A 21,241-nucleotide genomic window follows, 5' to 3' on the forward strand; every position below is an offset into this window, starting at 1 on the left:
CGCAATGATGCAATTCTACGGCACGGAGATCCGTCAGACGGTCAGAGTCAGAGATAGCAGGGGTCTGTCGCAAAAGTCCCCTACTCAAAGTCCCCGAAGTCCCTTTGGATGGGCGCATTATGCGGTGGTCACAGCTCCAAGTCAAGGTTTCTACAGCAACAAAACGGCAGTCCACCTGAGCAAACACTCATAAGACGAGCTTCAAGAGATTTTTGCAGCCTTGGGTAGGACAATAATACAAGAATGGGGTGAAAAGATAGGTGACGCTTATAGCAACCATCGCAATTATCAATAAAAACCCAACAAAGGTTAAGTTTACCGTGCAACAAATTTGTCTTGCAATGATGATTACTGTGAGTTGCGTTAAGTCACGGAGTACCTATCCAAGTAATACGCGGGCTAACTAGCAGCCCGTCTTACAGTATTGTAAGCTTAAGATTTAAGCATGTCGACATTCGCGTTGCGAGTTGCAAATCTACTGAGCCTCCCATCAGAGGCATATCAAAGTCAATATTGTCCACTCAAACGACATCACAGTCCAAACTGCGTCAACAGAGCTTTGGGAGGCCACGCTTCCCTCAGTCCCGGAGCCAGACGGCTCTCGAATACATGACTTCCAGACCCAACCGTCCTCTCCTCCCCGCCATCCGGCAAAGAAACTACAGCAGACGTATTCAGCGGCACCGTCAGCTCTAATACAAACTCCTCATCAGTTACAATCTCCCATCGACTCCGGACCAAGCCGTGCGGGCTCAGGTACTCGACGCTGGCGTGTCGCAGGTCCCCTCCGGGCCGAGGCCGAACCCGGAACCTCTTCCACCCGGCCTCGAGCGGTGACAGCCCCCCAATACCGGCGTGCATCCAGTCCGCGACGCTACCGAGCGCGTAGTGGTTGAAGCTTGTCATCTCTCCCGGGTTGATTGTCCCGTCTTCCAGCATGCTATCCCATCTCTCCCAGACTGTGGTGGCACCCATACGGATGGGGTATAGCCAGGAGGGACACCCCGTCTCGAGGAGCATACGATATGCGTGCTGGACGTATCCCGTCTCTGACAGAGCGTGAAGGATCACGGGTGTGCCGGCGAAGCCGGTGGATACTCTGAACTTAGAATATTGCACAAGTCGCGCGAGTCTTGCGGCTGCGGCTTCGCGTTGGGCGGTGGTGTCGTGTAAGTCAAAGAGTAGGGCCAGAGCCAGCGCCGTCTGGGAATCCGCGACGATAAAGCCCGCTTTGGTGATGTACTTGTCCTGGAAGAGCTGCTTGAGCCGTTTGTGTTCGCCAGCGAGTTCCTCAGCCTCAGATGGAAGATTGATGATGGTGGCGATCTGAGAGACGATGCCCGTGACATGAACCAGATACGCGTCCGCGACGAGGGTACCGTCCGTTCTAGCTAGACCTGGCTCGGCGGGCGGCGCATTGGGATCGAGCCAGTCACCTAACTGCCAAAGCGAAGAATCCCATAAGCCGTCGTCTCCACGCTTGATGGACTTGAGGTAGTCTCTCATACCCGGATACGTCTCTTCCAAGACGCCCGCGTCGCCAAACCACTTATACAAAGTCCAAGGCACCAGTACAACAACATCATCCCACACTGCCTGCGGCACAGAAGGCCAAGGTCCGTCCTTCATAACATTGGGCACCACAAGCGGAACGATACCGCCGGCGTCCTTTTGATCCAGGAGCACGTCTCGCATCCAGTTGCTCAGCATGCCCGCACAATCGTACAGAAACGAGGCCGTTGGACTAAAGATTTGGATGTCGCCCGTCCAGCCCAGGCGCTCATCGCGCTGCGGACAATCTGTGGGGATAGAGACGAAGTTCCCGCGCATGCTCCAGACGACATTGTGGTGGAGCGTGTTGACGTCGTCGTTGGAGCAGGAGAAGAAGCCTGTCCGCTGCATATCCGTGTGCATGACGACGGCGGACAGTGAGTCTAGTGTCACATCGTCCCAGCCGTCCAGCTCGACGTAGCGGAAGCCGTGGTAGGTGAAGTGAGGGGACCAGTTCTCTAGGACTCGACCGCCGCTGAAGATGATCGTATCGGTCGCCTTTGCTGCTCGGAGAGGGCGGGTTCCGAGTTGGCCGTTTTCGAGGACCTCTGCGTGGCGGATGGTGAGGCGGTGACCGTTTGGCTTTGCGAGCTTTGGGATGACGAGTTTGCCGACGAGATTCTGACCAAAGTCGACGAGCGTTCTGCCGTTGATGTCTTTGAAGACTTTGATGGGTTTGAGGGTCTCCGTCGTACGGACTGGTGGAGAGGATGCTGCTATGAGTGTGGATTTTGGAAATGGTAGCGTCTCGACGGGGGTCCATTCGCTGTGGTCGTCGTGATGCCAGTCGTTTACTTCGAGGCCGAGATCGTACGTCTCACCGTCGTATATGTCGCTTCCGACGATTGGCGAGGACCTGCACTCCCATGAATCGTCGGTCACAAGCTTCAAAGCTGGTCCTGTTCTATCGTCGTCGCGGATCTCGAGCTGAGCCAGTACACCGATGCGGTCGCCGTAGAAGCAGGTTAAGCCCTCGCCCCAAAGAATTCGGCCCGCATACCACCCTTCGCTGACTTCCACTGTGAGAACGTTCCGTTGTCCAGGCTTTAGGAGATGCGCTACATCGAAGACCTGGTATTGAATGCGATGTTGGTAAGCAGTCCATCCGGGGGCGAGCCACTCGTTTCCGATGCGGTGGCCGTTGAGGTACGCTTCGTATAAGCCTAGCGCTGTGATGTAGAGTCTGGTAATACCGCCGCCTTTCACATCGGGGCAGTCAAATACTTTACGGAATCGGACCGGCCGGATTCCCCGCTCATCGGGGTGTGAAGCGGTACGCGGGGGCGTGGTGATGGGCGTAGCTTTCCAGTCATCGAGGGAGAGCAGAGCGGTCTCTACTGTCGCCTCCGAGGACCATCCAGAGTCCAATTGGGCCTTGTCGGAGGTTCCGTGAGACTTCACGACAACTATCGCCCTTTCGCCTGTTGCCAAAGGAGTGTCGGGCCACGGAACGAGTACTGTCGAAGCGCTCTCGATGTGAAATTCCCGGGCCGGCGCAGAGCCACGTGAGATTTTGATATCGTACGATGTCTGCTGCCAATTCTTTGCTATAGGGTCGGACTCGACGCGCCATGAGACGCAAGGGGTAGGAGAAGAAACACCAAGTCCGGTGGGATGGTGCTCGAAGCGCAAAGACGTGATCTTGAGTTGAGCCATCTTCACATTCTGGGCAAAGGGTGCAAATGTATGTACTCGACTTTTAGGGACACACAAGGTTTAAATCAGCCAGGATTGCTCTCCGGGCTTTACACCAACGGCTTCTCCTGTAGGGTCCCGCCAAGGGGGGGTGAACGATGGTAAACATGATCCACGCCCCCCGGGGATCGGCTCATGGCTTCGGCTTCCCTTTTTGACTAAAGAGTTCATCGAACCCCGCGGCCGGTGACATCAGCACCGAAACCCCGAGGTCCTGGCCCCGCCATGCCGGAGAAGTTGCGGCCGAAGACGAAAACACGTCGGCCGATATCAGTAAAGACTCTCTCACTTATAGAAACCCTCTCTCACGTATGACACCGTTGGGTGACAAACTTCAGCTATAAGATATAAGTTCTAGCCAAGGGTACGAAAAACTATTGGTAAACTCTCACCCTGTGAGTTCTAGAGGTTCATATGGCAGTGCCAAGAAATCACATCTGAATGTTGTAGGCCATGAAGCCCGATCAAGTTGGCTCATCGTAAGTATCAAGAACCCATACGATTCTTGACGTCATGTGTGGGTTACACAACCTGGCAATGTTGCGAAAGAAACACCCTTCTTCCCACCGTCTGTCACCGACACTCACCGTCACAGCCTCTCGGTAATCCCATCTCACCGACATGTCGGTCTAGGTCCGTCCCTGGAGACTTGAACACATCAAAGCCAGTAAACGCCCCCTTTCTAAACCCCAAAGGCCAATCATCAGCGGTTAACTTCCCCGCAAGTTCCGCTAACTTGGGTTCCCCGCAGCAATCAATGCGCCATCTCCCCCAGGGTTCGGCGCACTTAGCCATTGGACGCCAGCAACATCCGAAATCCGCTAGTCGGGCAATTTTCGATGGAAGCAGAGCCCAGAGGAGGTCAGAGGTGAAGAGGAGATCCAGTCTTTTTTCTCCTCCCGCATGACCTACCGAAACCTTACGATCCATGAGGTGGACTTTGGCCGATTTCACGATACTTGGTCTGGGCTTCACTTCCATGTATTCAAGACTGATTTTAGCCGGTGAGCAGTTGCATCAGCACCATCAACTACGTTTCTCACAATGCTCTCGCCCATGGCTAAGGATGACGAATCAACCGCGGCACCCTTCGACCGGGTAGAGAACACAGGCTCTCAGTCTCAGTCACAACCTCAGTCTCAGTCTGAGTCTCATTCTCACTCTCAGCCTCATTCTCACTCTCACTCCCGTTCTCATGCCCAATCTCACTCCCAATCCCAAGCATTTTCACACTTCGGATCAGCCGTGACACCAGGTGCCTCGTCAACATGGGGCCTCGGCGAGCCAACACCCTCACACCATCTCTCATCCGAAGCATCAACGTCGCCGGCCGAGTCGTGGAGGCTGGATGAGTTCGTCACCGACCCCGGCTATCTCGCGTACCAAGAGGAACTGAGATGCCTCATCTTCAACACGGCGCAAACGGCAGCTCCCACGCGAGAGGGGACGCCGGAGGCAGCTGATGGCGGCTTTTCTGCTGGGGGCTTCGCGGCGCCGGGTACCATCTTAGGCGACGAGGGAGCCGCGCGACGGCAGGCCGGCCAGATTCTAGGGACAGGTCGGAGGTTGGAGTATTTGAAAAACTACGTCGGAGAAGTCGCGACATGGGTGAGTTTGCATCACATCTAACCTATTTACCACACCGTTGCCGATCCTCATTCTTCACAATAGCTCGACATGTTCGACAGCGACAGGGCTTTCGGCATACAAGTTCCTGTCCTTGCCCGAAGCTCCCCTGCACTCCTCTACGCCGTCCTCGCCCTCTCGGCGCGACAGATGGAGCGAAAAGAGGGGAAACAAACATCGTTTGACAGCCTCGAGCTGTACCAGGAAGCTATCCGCCTACTAACGCCATTGCTGCAATCACGAGACCAAAAAATCATTCCCATCTGCACGATTCTATGCTGTCTCGAGATGATGTCTGCCAGTGCCCAGGACTGGAGGAAACACCTCGAGGGGTGTGCCGCGCTCTTTGAATCATTCTACGTTCACGGTTTCAGCGGCGGACTACTTCAAGCCGTCTTCTGGTGTTACGCACGAATGGGTGTGTTCCAGTCCCTTGACTTCTTGATTCTACAACTGAATATTCTCTCTAACACAGTCAACAGATCTTTGCGGTGCCCTCATTTCTGATGGAACAGAAAGCACCCTTCTCACCCCCTCAAAATGGCTCCCCAATGGCGCCTCACACAACGAAGCAAGCGAGCTCTTCCACCAGTCCGGAACTCCCGACATGCACGCCAACTACGCCGTCTACCTCTGCGCCAAAGTCTGCGAGCTCGTCGCCGACAGGACGCGCTACTTTGAGCTCGGCGACGCCAGCAGCTGCAGTAGTCCTGGCGAGCTTACTGACCGCTGGATCCGCCTTTGGGAAGACCTCCAAGCCTGGACGCGCGACCGCCCGCCAGAGCTGCTGCCAGTTCAGAGCATCCAGAGCAGCCCGTTCCCTCAGATTCTGTTCCTGCACTGGGCGGCCATCTCTTCGAATCAGCTTTATCACACGGCCTGTACGCTCTTGCTCGGGTCCATGCCGCGGCCGCTTAACCTTAAGCTGAGTGGCGTCACGGGCTCTGCCATCTGGCATGCGAAATGCATCTGCGGTATATCGCTCGCGAATCCGCACCAGGGCTGCTTGAATAACGCCATCCAGCCCCTTTGGGTCGCGGGTCGACTTCTCAGTCACAAGTCGGAGCACGCTCTTCTCGTGAAGCTTATCCGCAGCATCGAGGCCGTGACGGGATGGGGTACATGTTGGAGAATCGACGATCTGGAGGCCGCTTGGGGCTACAAAGTCCGCAAAGAACTCAGGATCGCGGACATGGTTAGGTGATTTGATTTTCATTATCATGATAATTACTTCAACTGCTTGTGTGGTAATGGTTACCTTGACTGGAGGGGAACGTGGTGTGCCCGCGTCCACAAAGCATGACTATCTACATCAACCCCCAATCCTCTCGAACTTTCGTCGAGAAGCCGTCGACGTTCCATCCAGTCATGGATTTGATACGATCAAAGCACCCCAAAATCGCCTTTTGCTGAGGCTCGTACGTCATCCGCTGTGCGGCCAGGTATAATGACGCGACCAAGCAAAGATCCCAACTATCTCTCCGGTCATTGTTCAGCGCGATCCCACAGACGCGCTGAGCATGCCAAAGCGGCGACATGGACGAAGACGACGACTTCTTACCCGCCGCCGTCGCCGCCTGTAACGTCCGTGGTTTATTCTGAAGCAGCAGCAACATGGCCGTATGATATAGCTGATTCGCAAAGACCGCGGCCCCGTTGGTGAAGAGGACGACGGGGAACAGCGTCTCGTCGCCGCCATCCATCTCCACCATGGGGCGAAATTCCTGCGCCCGGTTGGTGTACCAGGACCCGAGGGCGTCGCTGAGTATAGTCCAGCGGTGGACGGGCGTGAGCGGGACGCCGCCGCCGAGGTCGAGATCGGCTGGGGTTTGTGGTGGGAAGCTGCCTGAGCAGAAGTTGATTACTTTTGCGCAGAGGAGGAGGGGTTCGATGGTGTATTGAAAAATTGTCTCCGCGATGGTGGAGGAGTTCCACTGTTGTGGGATGGGCTTGTAGGATAGATGTTCGGGGATCGAGATGGGAGCCCCGGTTACGAGTGCGGCTGCAAGTTCTACTTTTTATTAGCCTTTGACTAGCTGTGATGTAACTGATACATCAAGAAAGGGATGTTGGAACGGCGAGTATACCTAGTCGAACCAAGACTGATAATATCGAAACGGTCTTTGGAGTTGCTTCCGCCAGTGCCACATTCCAAAAGTTGTGATCTATGCTACTCGACAGGCTATTCCAGCTGCTGGGGATGTCGGAGATGAATTGGCATGCCTTAGATAGAGTCAAGTGGGCCAGATCGCTGTCGTTGATGACCGGTCCGCTGAGCTGAAAAGCTTTCGTCTCAGCCAGAGACTTGAGGTGTCCGGCGTCGCCGGATACGATGCGCAGATCGGCCTGCTGTGCCGTTGCAGCAACGGCAAGAAGCGAGTGAAGCACCGATTCGGATTCGATGGCGAGGCGAGAAACGTAGAGACCAAAGGTTTGTCCCATATCACACAAGTCAAGCTGCGAAACAATCATGATTAGCAATTCAACGACCAAACCCTCATACACACAAGGCTTGGTGTTGGACTCACCCATGGCGCGAGTTGATATCTAAAGTGACGCAACAGCTGCAGCAGGCGATCTTGCGAAATGCCGCCAGCAGCAGACACGCCAGACCCTCTGCTCTCCTTCGTTGAGTTTGGCGACAGCGACATCATCTCTCCGGGGCTCACCACACCGATACTATCACCACCAACAACCGCAAAGGACCCGGAGCCATGATCAGGCGACTGACCTAGCCCCGCTGGCCCTTCGTTTCCGAGCGACAGCAAGACATTCAAGGCCGTCTCGTAGGCAGCGTCATTATTTGGTGATGGCCCCGTCAGCTTCCCCGTGATATCAAGATTTCGCACCGGTGATGAGAGGCTCTCATGACTCCCGAGGCTCAGACTCTGGGGTGGCCGCCATTGCTCGAGCGGTGGGTGCTGGCGGCTGTGATTCAGCGTCGCGAGGCTCGGCTCGAGAGGTGATGGTTTAGTCGTCGCCGCTGGCGATGGTTCTGGGGGTTGGGTATCTGCGTGGAAGGTTATCACCGTTTGCGTTGGTGTTTGCGAAGGCGGCGGTGGCGGTAGAGATGAGTGGTTGCGGTTCAGATCGTTTGCGACATTCCCGTTGACTCCATGTTGCTCGCGCGGCGGAGACGATGCATGTAATGACGGATCTTTGGCGGCTTGTTTGGACGACCCGGCACCTACGAACTAGATCTATGTGTAAGTCGAAAAGCACTAAGCCGGGTGATGGTTCCTAGTAGTTTACGGACCTGAAGGCGCGAGTATTTTGGCGTTGTCGCATCGGGCACCTTGGGCGAAGGTGACACCGTCAATGCATTCTTATTCAAGAATGTCAGTCTGGGGCCGTAGTGGCACTCAAAGTTTCCGTCGATGCAGCGCTGACATCGCGGCTTTCCTTCATCGCCTACATTTGGTCAATAAAGAGTGTCAACAGTAACTTGATGAAGCGTCACCGAGTAAACATAGCTAAGCTGCAGTGTCATGCGACGTCATGCCAGCTCTACTCGGTGAGATAACATCTCAGTGGGTCTTGAACAACATTTACGAGCATTACAAAAAGAGACATGGAGAAAGTGAGAGAGGCTTACATTTGCGGCGTCGGACCCGACATTTCATACACCCCGTCCGCGTCCTCTTGTGCCTCTGTTTCGAACCTCCTGCTCCTGCTCCTGCTCCTGCTCCAGAGCCGCTTGCTGATACTGCATCCGTATCATCCGTCATTATCGCAACCGGCTGCTATGTTTGGGGTGCTTGTTGTGTGCCCATGGCTGAAGAACGGACAACGGCGGCTGGAGGGGATAATCTTGTCGGATTGGGAAGGCGGAAAAGGTCCCCAACAAATAGTGGAGGGTTTCCCGAGGTACGGGCTCGACTCCAGGAACTCTGGGGCTATGGATGGGGAAGAAAGAGCTTTGCTGGAGTCTCTGGAGAAAGTTGGTGTGTGTGGAACAGGGGAAGGACGGGTTTACAGCGACAAGTCGGGGCTTAGTTGACGCGAGTGCGGTTCGGGATAAGTGTTTGCAGGGACAATGCTGTTTGTGGATATTACCCGTGGGGCTTGATCACTGATGGGATGATTCTCATGCTTTGGCGGGTGAGACGATGTTCAGTAAGTCTGCGGTAAATACGCGACGAGTCTTAAATCTGAGATTTACTCTGGCCGGACATCTTCCGATACGATCCGTGTATACTTCTCTTGAGTCTGTATACTGATAACCACTAGACACTCAGCTCACAATCCCCATTCAACTATGAGGTGGACGGCAGAGAAGCTCATCTCCTTGAAGCGGGCTTCTAACCCCTCGTAGAACCCAGTCGAACACGAGTCAAACCGGGGGACGCTAAGCGCGGGGATACATGCTCTTTTCTGAATCATCAGTGCTTAAGATTGCCATATCCGGTAAGCTCTGCCACCTTGCCTCTCAGTCTCAACCCCTCCATGATGATGCTCAGAAGAACAGCCGGAGGGATGGGTGCTCTACTGACGGAGGCGGGGTTGTGTGCGCTTTTTGACTGAGGGCGGGGTTAAACGCAAGAAAAAAAAAGTAGAATCTTGTCACAGAGCATATTAGAACTCAAAGCTCGTCATTCTAGAGCAACCTCATCTCATACATCACGCAACTTCACTTCCTGTCACTCTAGTATCTATACCCCCTTTTCAAAATCTTCATAATGGGCAAGGACACCATCACTCTCGCTTCCGGCCGTGAGATGCCCCTCGTGGGCTTCGGTCTGTGGAAGGTTCCCCGCGAGACCTGCGCCGATACCGTCTACAACGTGAGTTTCATCCAAGCGCTCAGCTCTACGCACAAGTGAACATGTTTTCTCATCCGTGACTGTAATCAATTAGGCTATCAAGACCGGTTACCGCCTCTTCGATGGCGCCTACGACTATCAGAATGAGAAGGAGGCCGGCGAGGGTGTTCGCCGCGCCATCGCCGACGGTCTGGTGAAGCGTGAGGACATCTTCATCACCACCAAGCTGTGGAACAACTACCACCGCAAGGAGCATGCCGTCGCCATGGCAAAGAAGCAGAACGAGACCTGGGGCCTGGGCTACATTGACCTGTTCCTCATTCACTTCCCTGTTGCCCTCAAGTACATTGAGCCCTCCAAGCTCGAGTACCCCGTAAGTTCATGAATGCCATCATCATTTTCAACCAAAGATTTGCTGACTTGGAGACCCCAAGTGCTGGTGGATGGACGCCGCGCAGACCATCGTCGAGCCCGACAACGTCCCCATCCGCGAGACCTGGGAGTGCATGGAGCAGATCGCAGACGAGGGCATCGCAAAGTCCATCGGCGTCTCCAACTTCCAGGCCCAGTCCCTCTACGACATCCAGTCCTACGCCCGCCATCCCATCTCCGCCCTGCAGATCGAGCACCACCCGTACCTCGTCCAGCCCGACCTCATCTCCATGGCCCAGGAGAACAAGATCGCCGTCACGGCCTACTCCTCCTTTGGCCCCCAGTCCTTCCTCGAGATCTCCAACAAGCGCGCCACCGGCGCTCAGGGCCTCTTTGAGGTCGATGCCATTAAGGCGATCGCGGACAAGTACAAGGTCACTCCCGCGCAGGTCCTGCTGCGCTGGGCTACCCAGCGCGGCGTCGCTGTCATTCCCAAGAGCAACAGCCAGCACCGCCTGAAGCAGAACCTCGAGGTCAACGGCTTTGACCTGACTGCCGAGGAGATCGAGTCCATCTCTGACCTTGACCGTGGTCTCCGCTTCAACGACCCTGGGTTCTACCTGCCCCAGCGCCCTCTGCGCATCTTCGCATAAACGAAGTCTGAGATGAGAGTTGCGGTATTATATGGATCTGGATAAAAGGAACCTTGACGGGATTGGTAGTCATGGAACCTGCTACGAATTAATGAAAACAATTTTGCCCAACTATCACGCCCTCGTTCGTCTTTTCTTGTGCCTGTGTCTGATGAGCGACAAGTATCCATTCCAACAACAAGAGTGAATGCACTTGCTCGTCATCTTCAAGTCTAGGCTCTGATACTGCCGCGATTGCGTCGAATTGGCCATGCTGTCTGTCGCCGAATCCGCATCGATGCCGGCTCGGAACTCGGCGGCTTCGGGGTGACAAACCCAACCGCTTTCCATAGGTAGTCCAGAGCCAATCATCTGGACGAACTACACACAGCCGGCATGTTCCCCGGCGCAACGATCTAGAACTGCCGGGCGGTGCTTAACATATCCAAATCAGGCAATGACTTGACAAGGCGCGACAGAAGAGGCATTCTTAGTCGCTCGGTCGGTTCCCCGCATGTTGCCCAGACCCTTAGCTAGGTTGAGCTGTTGGAAATTCGGACATTGTTACCGGCAGAGGGGTATCACACGACGATGAAAAAAATAATAATTGTTTGACGGGACAGTACTCATAGAGGGTTGTAGACTAAGAGCGCTTCCTCAACGAATCCTGTCAAATTGAGATGTCTAGCCGTTTCCCCTTTCACATCACGTTTCTTCCAGCGACTATCCTTAAACATTGGTTTCTCTCTTCCGTGTTGATCCCAACTACATCGTTTCGACATTGCTAGCAGTTGTCCATATACTTGTAAAAAGCAGTCGTTCCTCTAAGTCACTGTCATCTCCCTTGCATTGTATTCCCGGAGGCCAATCACCTGCAAGATGGTCGCTACCACGATATCGCCAGAGGCGCCTGTCAATGGCATTGCGCCCGCAAAGTCCAATGGCGTTGTCGTTGTAACAGAATTGAAGCAACACGACCACCACCATCACCACGAGCCTACCGCGGTCAGTGCCAACCAAGAAACCATCCGGGCGCCGCTACCGAACCCTTCGCTGGTAGTCACAGCCGATCACCAGCTCAAGGCAGAGGAAGCGCCCGTTCTCGCACCAAAGGCGGGAGAGGCATTGGTCCACGTCAAGGCTACCGGAGTGTGCGGGTAAGTCTTTCTAGTCTCGTTCAAATGCGTCGAACACGCAACCCGCCTCAGTTCGACAGAGCTCAGCCTTACTTTGCGAAAGATCATGAAGGCAAACGCTGACTTTCGGAACGCTCTGCAGGTCTGACATCCACTTCTGGAAGACGGGCCGCATCGGAACGCTTGTGTTCGAGGGAGACTGCATCATCGGCCACGAGGCAGCAGGTGTCGTCATCCGCGTTGGCGAGGGCGTCAAGAACCTCAAGGCGGGAGACCGCGTCGCGATCGAACCAGGCGTGCCCTGTGGCGAATGCTTCCTCTGCGTCGACGGACGGTACAACCTCTGCGAAGATGTCCAGTTCTCTGGCGTTTACCCATACCATGGCACGATCCAGCGATACAAGTGCCACCCGGCCAAGTGGCTTCACAAGTAAGTCGAGCTTGCCCTCTAAGAAAAACTCAATTGGATATATGTAGACATGTACCTAAACCCGGACTCTGTTCAGGCTCCCCGACAACATCTCCTACGCCGAAGGCGCCCTCCTCGAACCCTTGAGCGTTGGCATGCACGGCATCCGCACCGCAGGCCTCTCTCTCGGCGTCGGCGCTGTCGTATGCGGTGCAGGCCCCATCGGCCTTGTCACCCTCGCCGCGGCGCGGGCCTCGGGCGCTCACCCGCTCGTCATCACCGACATTGAGCCCTCCCGCCTCGCCTTCGCCAAGACGCTGGTCCCGAGTGTCATTACGTACAAGATTGACCCCGCGCTTGGCAACGAGGGCAACGGCAAGGCTATTCGCAAGCTGTTTGGCGACGACGAGTACAGCGCGCCCAGAACGGTGCTTGAGTGCACCGGTGTCGAGAGCAGCATCTGCACTGCCGCTTTCACTGTTCGTCGTGGTGGTACGGTTATGGTTATTGGTGTTGGAAGGGAGATTATGAACAACTTGCCATTTATGCACATTTCTCTTGCCGAGGTAGGTCGACATGCATACAGACTTGAACCAGAGCTGGGGACTAACAGGATTTCTCTAGATCAAGCTCGAGTTCATCAACAGATACCGCGACACATGGCCTGCGGGTATCGCCTGCCTGAGCAGCGGCATCCTCGACCTCAAGAGCCTCATTTCTCACACTTTCCCTCTCGAGAAGGCAGTCGACGCCCTTACCCTCGCGTCAGACTACAGAAATGGTAGCATCAAGGTTCAGATTGTAGATGAGACTGACTCGCCCATCTTCTGAGGCGATATGCAGGGAGTTGAGGGTTTAATATTAGGGGGCATGGGCTAGTCTAGCCAGGTAATAAGAATTGCATGAATTAGCATACTCAGCGTATATGGCGTTATGATTTATCAGTTATATATATACAAGCAATTTTCTTACGGATCCATTCGTCACAATTCAGCTTTGATCCACGTTCCATGGTCATGTTCTTCATTGATACGGCTGGAGACCTCGGGGTTTGGGCTCAGATGAGCAGAGCTTCTTGCAACTTCATGCTACCCTGCTACGCTTTCTATTGAACTACCTTAGACTGTGGATCACTACTGGGAGTAACTTGTTGTTCCTCACCTACTCATACTATGTGTTGGCCTCACTGACCAGGCCTGTCCTCGCGGATGACATGGACGTCCGACCCATTGTATACTGCAACCGCCAGAACCTCCCGGTGACGATAGTCAGCCCACCCTTCGGTCCATACCATGGCATGCATTGGGGGGTGTGGGTCTTCAAATTGGTCAATGATCTGGCACTTCCAGGGCCTATCTGACTGTTCCAAGTGAATTTCTTGCGACATCATAGTGTGGATAATCGCCGCGTCAAGCTGTCTGAGCACTGGGAGGAAGTGAGGAGAAGCCTCAGGGGTCGGAGACTCCATCCACAGATCTTCAAAGTGCTCTAGATATCTCTGTTCTGCCCGTCTTCTTCGACTGTCCGGAAACCGTGAGACTGGAGGCGGGTACCAGTAAAGGATGAACTCGCACATCTTGGTGCCGTAGCGGATCTTATAGACCATGTCCATTCTCTTCCTTTCCGGGTTTGACGGCCAGTGTTTGTTAAGTGCCATATATGGTGCTGCACTATCCGGCCATGTTGATAAGCCAAATGTTACCGATTCTATGATTGGGACCTGCCGATACTCATCTTGGGTAGGAGAGGTCTGCACTTCTTCATAAGCAGGAGGGGGTGGATCGTCAGGCTGGCGGTGTTGAGGAGGACGGCGAGGAGTGCCATCATTCTCGTGGCCTAAGCCAGGGTAATTGGGTGGTCGTGCGCTCATTGTTCTTGTTGGGTTAGAAATGTTTGATGCCCTTTCTTAGGGCTGCATGAGTGTGGTCATGAATTAAGTCTTTATACTTGGTTTAAGGTAGTTCATACCTCAGCAACTCGGTGTTGGTGAATCAAGGCAATACTGGGTCATTCAGTGGCAGTGGACAATTTCACTTCCTAGGAACTTAGCCTAGTTTCCATTCACGACATGCATATATCTCAGATAATCAGGTTTGTTTCAGGGTCTGATTAGATGAAAGCTTCTTTCCATGTTGCTTTGCAAGATTCAAGCTACTTCAGGTAAGTTGGCATCGAGTGTAGCTGAATTAGACTCGCAATATAGATGATATACGGGCCATTTGACAGAGATTAGAAGGATTTCATGAGACCGTACATGATTCTCCCAGTTGCTGGGCAAGTACAATCCAATTTCCAACGGAAGTGGCATTAGATATCAGCCTTGTCGCCAGATCAATTCGGATGATATCATTTCCGGTAAACGCAACTGGAGTTCCAGCCGGTACCGTTCTTGAAGCAATGTTAACCATCTGTTTTCTCCTTGGCTCATAAGCGTCAGACTCACGAGTTATAACCAGTTGTAACGGCGGTGTACTGCCAGTTGTACGCAATCTGGTCGCATGCATGTAGCATAAAGTTAGGCGTCTGCGTCACGTTGGCTGTCGTCGCGTTGCCAGGTGCTGTCAGGGCGGCCCAGAGTCCATCGATGCCGATAGTTGGAGCCCCAAATGCGTCGTCGTAGCTCGTGAGATTTTGAGAAACGATGGTCGCTAGCTCCGCCTTGCTAGAAACGCCAGGGGTTGAGAAGACGCTGAGCCATCGTCTTGTGATATCCCATGCTTCGTCTTCGCAGAGACACAATGCTATCTCTTTTCTAGGAGATAGAAATGACCCAGTGGTCACCGCTGCAAGAGCAGTGAGTAAAGTTGATACTAAAGCAAGAAGACGCATGATGATCAGGATAGGTACCAGAATTACAGACACTAGTGGTGTAATTGATTTTCTCTCAAGGAGGCCCGTCCTCTTAAATTTCCAACATCTTCCTTTCCACGTGGCATAGATTGTAAGCTCATTCCTAGAGCGGAAACGAAACCATCAAAACAATACCGCGGGAATGCGCAAATTCAGTAGCTTTCGGCTGGTCCCGCGAGAATATCAGTCGATACTGATTGAGAGGAATGTGGCGGTTGAACTTGCCTGCATCCGGAGGTCCTCGAGGCGCCACAACAGTAGACACCGGGCAAAATGAACTTGACTGGCAGCCATTTTGCGTTTCCGGTTATTTAATACATATCTTGAGCTAATCAGATAGGTAGCAATCATGCCATCTGTTTGGTTCAAGTACGAGTGAGACATCTTTTGGCGTCTCGTATGATTCTGGGAGTTTCTATTTTATTTTCAGCCGCACGACAAGACATAACAGCGAATCATCATGTGGAGATTAATACTCTAGAGACTGAAGACAACGGTGCTATTTTCTACGGACTATGATCACGTCTAAGCCTGCATACAGAAGTACCTTTGAGATCTGGATTGCTCAATGTCAAATTACTTTTGTATATTCGAGACTCGTATGAGCATCAGCGAGACGGTCCTTGGAGTTGATCGTCGATACTGATATGGGAAAGATCCGGCTGTAGAACGCTTATGTATCGTAAAACATCGGCACATCATGGATGACACACCTATTACCCATAGGCTTGTCTACTTTACGGACCCGTTTATCAGAAAGAGATTTTGGTTTTTTCTCTTCTACTAAAGTATGGCAAGTTGGAGAATGCAGAAATTCTCTATCTCGCTCGCGGGAAGGTAATTGGGGATCCATCAGCCAACGCGACTACAGGCCCTTGGGTTCTATCAGTCACGACTGTGCAAGATCTCAATTGTGCGGGGATAGACTTTTCAGTTAGACATCGATGGATAAAGCCCATGTATCCCGGGTCGCCTAACCAAAGCCTCAGTTCGATGCCCTTGAGACGCTGATCAAGCCAAGCAAAGATCAACAAAAGCCTGTTCGCTTCGCATTCTGATCTGCCCTGAGTCCTGTGCATCTGGGCATCGCAAATGCAAAAGCCATTCAGCGGTCAAGTTCGAAGTCTCTGGACCGATCCCCACGAATCCGTGGGAAGGGAACAGAGGGAAAGATCAGCGGCCTTGGCCTGCATCCCAACCTTGCAAGTTGTACGGAAAATGGAGACTATCGATCCCCAACTGCAGGTTTGAATTTCGGCAGCTGCACACCGGAGCGGACTACGCATGCTGTTGTCTCTTTGGCTGGATGCTTGTGAGGCCCAATAGGCTTCCGGACGTTTGGTCGTGTTAGTACTGGCAGGTTTCAGCAGTCCACGCAACATTGAAACCGCGAGATGCGGGCGCCCGAAGCATCACGGCCAACCTGTCAAGTTTCCGCACGGAATAGTTCGTCTGAACAAGGTTAAAATTACCCTGGTCTCCGTCGACCCCGTCGTAGTATCCCTTCTTTCTCCAAAGCCCAATGGCACCGAGCGTCTGCCCACGTCGGCGCCCGCCCACCTGGGCAGCAGAAAATAGGTGGCCAGTCCGAAGAACATTCGGCAGGCAGGGGAGTTCCATTTCCCATAATCCCAGGATCTAGGTTCTCTGCACCGCTAGTCGTGTCAGACCACAGCGGGGCCGGCTCTTCTAGTGTCGGGGTCCTGGGCCCGTCGCGGGCTGTCATTGCCTGTCAAAATTGGCTAATTCCTTGGGCCGACACTTGACAAGGACCCTCTGCCCATGTCCATGTCAATCACTGCCAGAAGGAGTCTCACTTGCGGAATCTCCATCGCCTCATTTTCTCTGAGTTGGGCGGGATGGGGCCGAAAGCGCGTCTTTCTTGACGAGAAGAAAATCGCTCCATTGTGGGAAGGTGACTAGCCAGAGACTACGATTCAGGTGAAGACCTCTTTCTAAGAACTCCTCAAATCTCAGCCAGTGTGTGACAGTCTGGTTCTATCACGTCTTCTCTAGTGTTATTGAAACCTTCGTTGGAAACCCTTCTGCCGGGACTATGTAGCTCCTAGCCCTGCCTGCGGTCTAAGTGCTACCCAAATACACTCTGTCAGTTTTCATAAAATCGCTGACTGCACATAAGGGGATCGCAAAGGATGGAGACAACGCGTAGACCCTGTACCAATCCCTCCACTAAGCGTTCGAAGGCACCGACGCCAAGCCCGCATCATGTAGTTAAGTTTCGACCTAATAAGAAAAGCCAGGATGGGCAAGGGCACAACCACTGAGAAATCGAGAATTAGAGTTGTAGTCGGGAGGGAATGGAGTCGGACTCCGTACCTCTTTGGCAAGGGAGAACGAACTCATATCATGCACTCACGCACTATGATTCAGTCAGGTTTTTGCGGAGTAGACCGCCGAGAGATTCAGGTCCACTGATAGGCAAGATCACACGATCATCGATGGCGTCTTGAATCTCAGCAGATCAACAGTAAAACAAAGTGAGATTATAGAAGGGTATCCAAGGTATTCAGTATAAACGTGCAAAAAATGGCAGCGAACTGCAGCCGTGCATGGTGCAGACTAGTAAATGGTTCCTTGCTCGCACCCGGCAGATCCAAAAAGTGGTATTATTGAAACCCTGGCGGGATGTCCCGCGATCCACAACGCCCAAGAATATCGATTAAAGTTTCAAGCATCGTCTTCAGAAAGCTGTCCCCTTCGTTGGTTTGTCGATCGTTTTGTACTCGCTTGAGTGTCGAGATTCCAAATCGTTTACGCTGGTGTTGGATTCGTACTGGACGTTGACGTTTGTGGTTCTGACGATTCCGTTGTATGTCATGATTTCCTCTTCAGAACCCGATGGAGAGACACTGCGTATTTCCGTGCAGTGCGCTCTTGAGCGCATCTCTTTGAGGGTAATATCGTTGCTCTCTTGCACCCCAGTTGGATTTCGCAATGAGCCGGTCGCGTATTTCCCGTAGTATCCTTTACCGGTCGTCTTCTTCGTCGTGCCGCCGAACAGCTTCGGCATCCATCGGCGGAACAGAGGGCGCAATGCAGGAATACAGGCACAGAAAATGGCCAGATTAACCTCAACGGTAGAGCTCACAAGGCCAATGTTGTGGAAGTGATCGGTTCCTGGAGGTGATGGGACGAAGAATAGCTTGTAGATCTGGATGACTCGGATGACAGCAACAACCGTTACTCTATTAATCCGAACACAATCAGCTTTGACCAAGGGTTATTGTCACTTGAAATTATCACTTACACAAGACCCATAAGGAAAACCCCAATGACTGCCATTTTGGCCGCCAAGGGCATTTTGAGCCCGAGAAATATCCAAAAGGGCAAGGCGAGTACCAGAAGGTCCGAGACGATCGTGATACAAGATGCAATGACGTGAAACGAGTTGTCGACGCATTTTGTGCCTGGCTGGCCTCGCAGAGAAAAGTCCCAGTTGGCTTCCATAGGTAGGCATTGGAATAAGGCGGTAAAGAATACGGCGACTGCGTGGCATGCGTTGAAAATGTTGAGTCCGATGATAGCGGTTCGAACGCCTCGCTTTTGGCCTCCTAGTCGAAGTAGAAATACCAATACCGATGCTTTGACCAAAGCAAGCACTGGATTGTAGGCCATCTGTACCAAGAAGTTCCACCACAGCCCGGCCTTGTTATCGAAATCCTTAGGGACATTTACAGCTCTCCATCCGAAATAATTGAGTTTGACAACTGAGTTCCGGCAGTGTCAGCTTGCTGGCTGGGTCGTCATTTCTTAAACATAGTTCTACTTACACATGAACAGAGGAGGTGTCATTAAGACTGCAAAGAGCTGTTTAACCATTAGCTACATCTTCACCCAAAATCACCCCCGTATGTTATATGGAGAAATATAGAGTGAAGCTCGTACCAAGGCTAAGCCACATAGCCAGTCATCTAATAAATAGTCTATTGTAAGCTTCAAGCAACAACGAAGTTATGCTGACATCGTACCTAGTCCCCATTGACGCGTGCTTATCCGACCGTATGCCCGCAGGCCAAAGGTGCAAATCGATAGAGCTGGAAAGAAGAAAATGATGATGATTGCAGTCTCCTGGAGTGGAGGTGTGGGTATCGTCAAAACATCGGGATGCGGCGGCGCGCCTCGAGGTAGTAGATGAAATGGCATCTCGGCCGGCCAGATCTTTGACGGGATCCGCTTCGGAAAGGTCGATTAGTTGCAAGAACGCGCAAAAGACTCGGACTAAAGGTTTGCGGCAGGCAGTCGGGACGGAGCGACTGGGACTAAGATCACCAGTGGAAGAGGAAATCCGGAGAAGAGGCAACAGATCCCATCGCAGCCTTATGGGAATCGGGAAATCTTTTAATGTTCTATACTCCGTACCGAAATCTTTTTGCTGCCCAAGACTTTCTCGTTTCGTGCGGATTAATAGCACCAAGGCGAAATACGACCTTTCTCTATATTAGCCAACCAGCACCAAATGGCAGATCTCGACACACGGATCCGACAGCCTGCCGCCTAGAGGAGCTGAGCAAGTCAAAGTTTTCGGCTGACCCGCGGAAGGATCCCCTCTTCGGTCTCTCCCTTCATCATCTCTGATCAAGAGGGATCGCCCTTCCATTCCCCATATTCGCTTGTTATGCAGAGCGCCTCACTTCCCCGGGCCAATGAAGTATGCCAGCACATTCCAAGACACGCATTGTCTGGAGGGATCCGAAATCTGCAGTGGGCAGGGTTCAGAAAGTTACTCAGAGTGGTTTGAGATGAACAGAGGGCAGACAAAAGGGCCAAGTTCGACCAACCAGTTCCCAACCTGAACCAACAGAGTTTACAGGCAACAGAGAGTCAGTGACTAGAAATGCGTACGTCTACGGTTGGGGTGTGTATCTTTGCAAAGAACAGGAAAATGGATCCTAGCTGCGCCGAGCTTGACTAGCAGCCGTGGCGTTCCGTTGAAGAAGGCAGACGGGCGGCGCAGAAATCCTCCGAGTTCCCACCCGTTCGACTGCCTTGAGCGGCGCAGATTTTCCAAACGGCCGGTGGGCAGTATGGTTGCTCGGTGTGATCATTGTCGGGGTCCGGGAGACCAATTTGGGCTGCTCATAGATCAAAGAAGTGTTCGAGTCGTTGTCAAAGGCGCACGGTTGTTGACGATATTACTCTGATCGGGTCTATCCCGAGAGTCTTGGTATCGATGAGGGGCCCTCAGTGCGTGATTTTGACTTCACAAGTGCATTCTAGAACGATAAGAAGCTCCAGAGCACTCGCTTCCAGGTTCAAAAAAACCTCCCTGCGTTGCCGACTTCTCTTTGACGTGGGTGTCAAAATAGGCGGCTTGGCAAAGTGGCAAGGGAATAAGCTAGTGCCCCTGAGATGATGCAGGACCGGCGGGACATTGTGCCCCGAGGAGGGGCCAGTAGGCAGCCAATGCCATTGAAGAATCTTTGGATTCCACTCCAACATTGAACTTTTCGGCTGCTACGTTGCAGTTGCGAGAGGAGCTCTGATAGGCTTGACGAGTTTGCAACTTTTGGAGTTGGAGTTGTGTGTAGTAAGGTAGTTTCATCTCATATCTAAACGAACCACAGACGTTGAAAAAAGGATGGCCTCCGCAAAATAAAGCCCAACATCTACAGCGCGGCTCCAGGTAAGGCTATTGAACCAACCCGCAGCAAACTGCCGCGAGTGCCGTGAATATGCCGCTGTGTGTCGACGGAAACGGCGGTTTACTGCGTACTAGGAAGACGTTGGGTGTGACTTGGGGGCTAGACAGTAATTAATTTCGCCCAAACCCTGGCCTGCCAAGTCTTCGTATACAGGCATCCCTGCTAGGCCATTGCGAAGCCCCAAGGAAGCAGAAATCCCATTCTCCATCGGCTCGGCTGGGAGTGAGAAGCCACCCCTCGAGGATGATCATCCTGCTTTTTGGTCCTTCCAGGTGCCGCTTCTTTGATAGCAGCTCCTGGCGATGGGGTCTTCATTTTGCCTATACGGACATAAGATGCGCATCGGGTAGCCAAGGCCATGTTCCTCGTGGCGATAGCGTGGATCCCGGCAACCTGGGAGGCATCATGCGGCTGATAACCAATAGCTTGCAAATGCTGCATGTAGCCACGTGTGGGGGGAGACTCGGGGGAGAGAACTGACAGGACATGGAATGGCCCGAGGCCGTTGATGATCGTGGACGTATATATCTCCAGATGAGGAGCA

At 53.0% G+C, this 21,241-nt stretch overlaps 7 protein-coding genes across 7 annotated transcripts; 3 read left to right on the top strand and 4 right to left on the bottom strand.

Moving 5' to 3' along the window:
• Positions 1-531: 531 nt before the first annotated feature.
• CABS01_06402 (uncharacterized protein) lies at positions 532-3,207 on the bottom strand (the record flags this gene model as incomplete). Its single annotated transcript, XM_060539768.1, has 1 exon — positions 532-3,207. One exon carries the CDS (start codon positions 3,205-3,207, stop codon positions 532-534), a length of 2,676 nt encoding a protein of 891 aa, XP_060404305.1.
• Positions 3,208-4,290: 1,083 nt separating this feature from the next.
• On the top strand, positions 4,291-6,076 carry CABS01_06403 (C6 zinc finger domain-containing protein; the record flags this gene model as incomplete). The annotated part of the gene is made up of 3 exons (XM_060539769.1): positions 4,291-4,854; positions 4,918-5,290; positions 5,355-6,076. The coding sequence occupies 3 exons, from the start codon at positions 4,291-4,293 to the stop codon at positions 6,074-6,076; spliced, it is 1,659 nt and encodes a 552-aa protein (XP_060404306.1).
• Positions 6,077-6,179: 103 nt separating this feature from the next.
• CABS01_06404 (uncharacterized protein) lies at positions 6,180-8,600 on the bottom strand (the record flags this gene model as incomplete). Its single annotated transcript, XM_060539770.1, has 5 exons — positions 6,180-6,883; positions 6,960-7,329; positions 7,401-8,066; positions 8,129-8,283; positions 8,468-8,600. The coding sequence occupies 5 exons, from the start codon at positions 8,598-8,600 to the stop codon at positions 6,180-6,182; spliced, it is 2,028 nt and encodes a 675-aa protein (XP_060404307.1).
• Positions 8,601-9,551: 951 nt separating this feature from the next.
• Positions 9,552-10,660, top strand: CABS01_06405 (aldo/keto reductase; the record flags this gene model as incomplete). The annotated part of the gene is made up of 3 exons (XM_060539771.1): positions 9,552-9,656; positions 9,730-10,008; positions 10,070-10,660. The coding sequence occupies 3 exons, from the start codon at positions 9,552-9,554 to the stop codon at positions 10,658-10,660; spliced, it is 975 nt and encodes a 324-aa protein (XP_060404308.1).
• Positions 10,661-11,518: 858 nt separating this feature from the next.
• CABS01_06406 (sorbitol dehydrogenase) lies at positions 11,519-13,015 on the top strand (the record flags this gene model as incomplete). The annotated part of the gene is made up of 4 exons (XM_060539772.1): positions 11,519-11,796; positions 11,918-12,205; positions 12,282-12,750; positions 12,809-13,015. The coding sequence occupies 4 exons, from the start codon at positions 11,519-11,521 to the stop codon at positions 13,013-13,015; spliced, it is 1,242 nt and encodes a 413-aa protein (XP_060404309.1).
• Positions 13,016-13,367: 352 nt separating this feature from the next.
• On the bottom strand, positions 13,368-15,013 carry CABS01_06407 (uncharacterized protein; the record flags this gene model as incomplete). Its single annotated transcript, XM_060539773.1, has 2 exons — positions 13,368-14,049; positions 14,628-15,013. 2 exons carry the CDS (start codon positions 15,011-15,013, stop codon positions 13,368-13,370), a joined length of 1,068 nt encoding a protein of 355 aa, XP_060404310.1.
• Positions 15,014-17,735: 2,722 nt separating this feature from the next.
• On the bottom strand, positions 17,736-19,198 carry CABS01_06408 (uncharacterized protein; the record flags this gene model as incomplete). The annotated part of the gene is made up of 5 exons (XM_060539774.1): positions 17,736-18,240; positions 18,303-18,762; positions 18,826-18,862; positions 18,941-18,966; positions 19,024-19,198. 5 exons carry the CDS (start codon positions 19,196-19,198, stop codon positions 17,736-17,738), a joined length of 1,203 nt encoding a protein of 400 aa, XP_060404311.1.
• Positions 19,199-21,241: the final 2,043 nt, after the last annotated feature.

This window comes from Colletotrichum abscissum, assembly GCF_030869225.1.
Source record: "Colletotrichum abscissum strain IMI 504890 chromosome Unknown Scaffold_13.1, whole genome shotgun sequence".
NCBI classification, from domain to species: domain Eukaryota; kingdom Fungi; phylum Ascomycota; class Sordariomycetes; order Glomerellales; family Glomerellaceae; genus Colletotrichum; species Colletotrichum abscissum.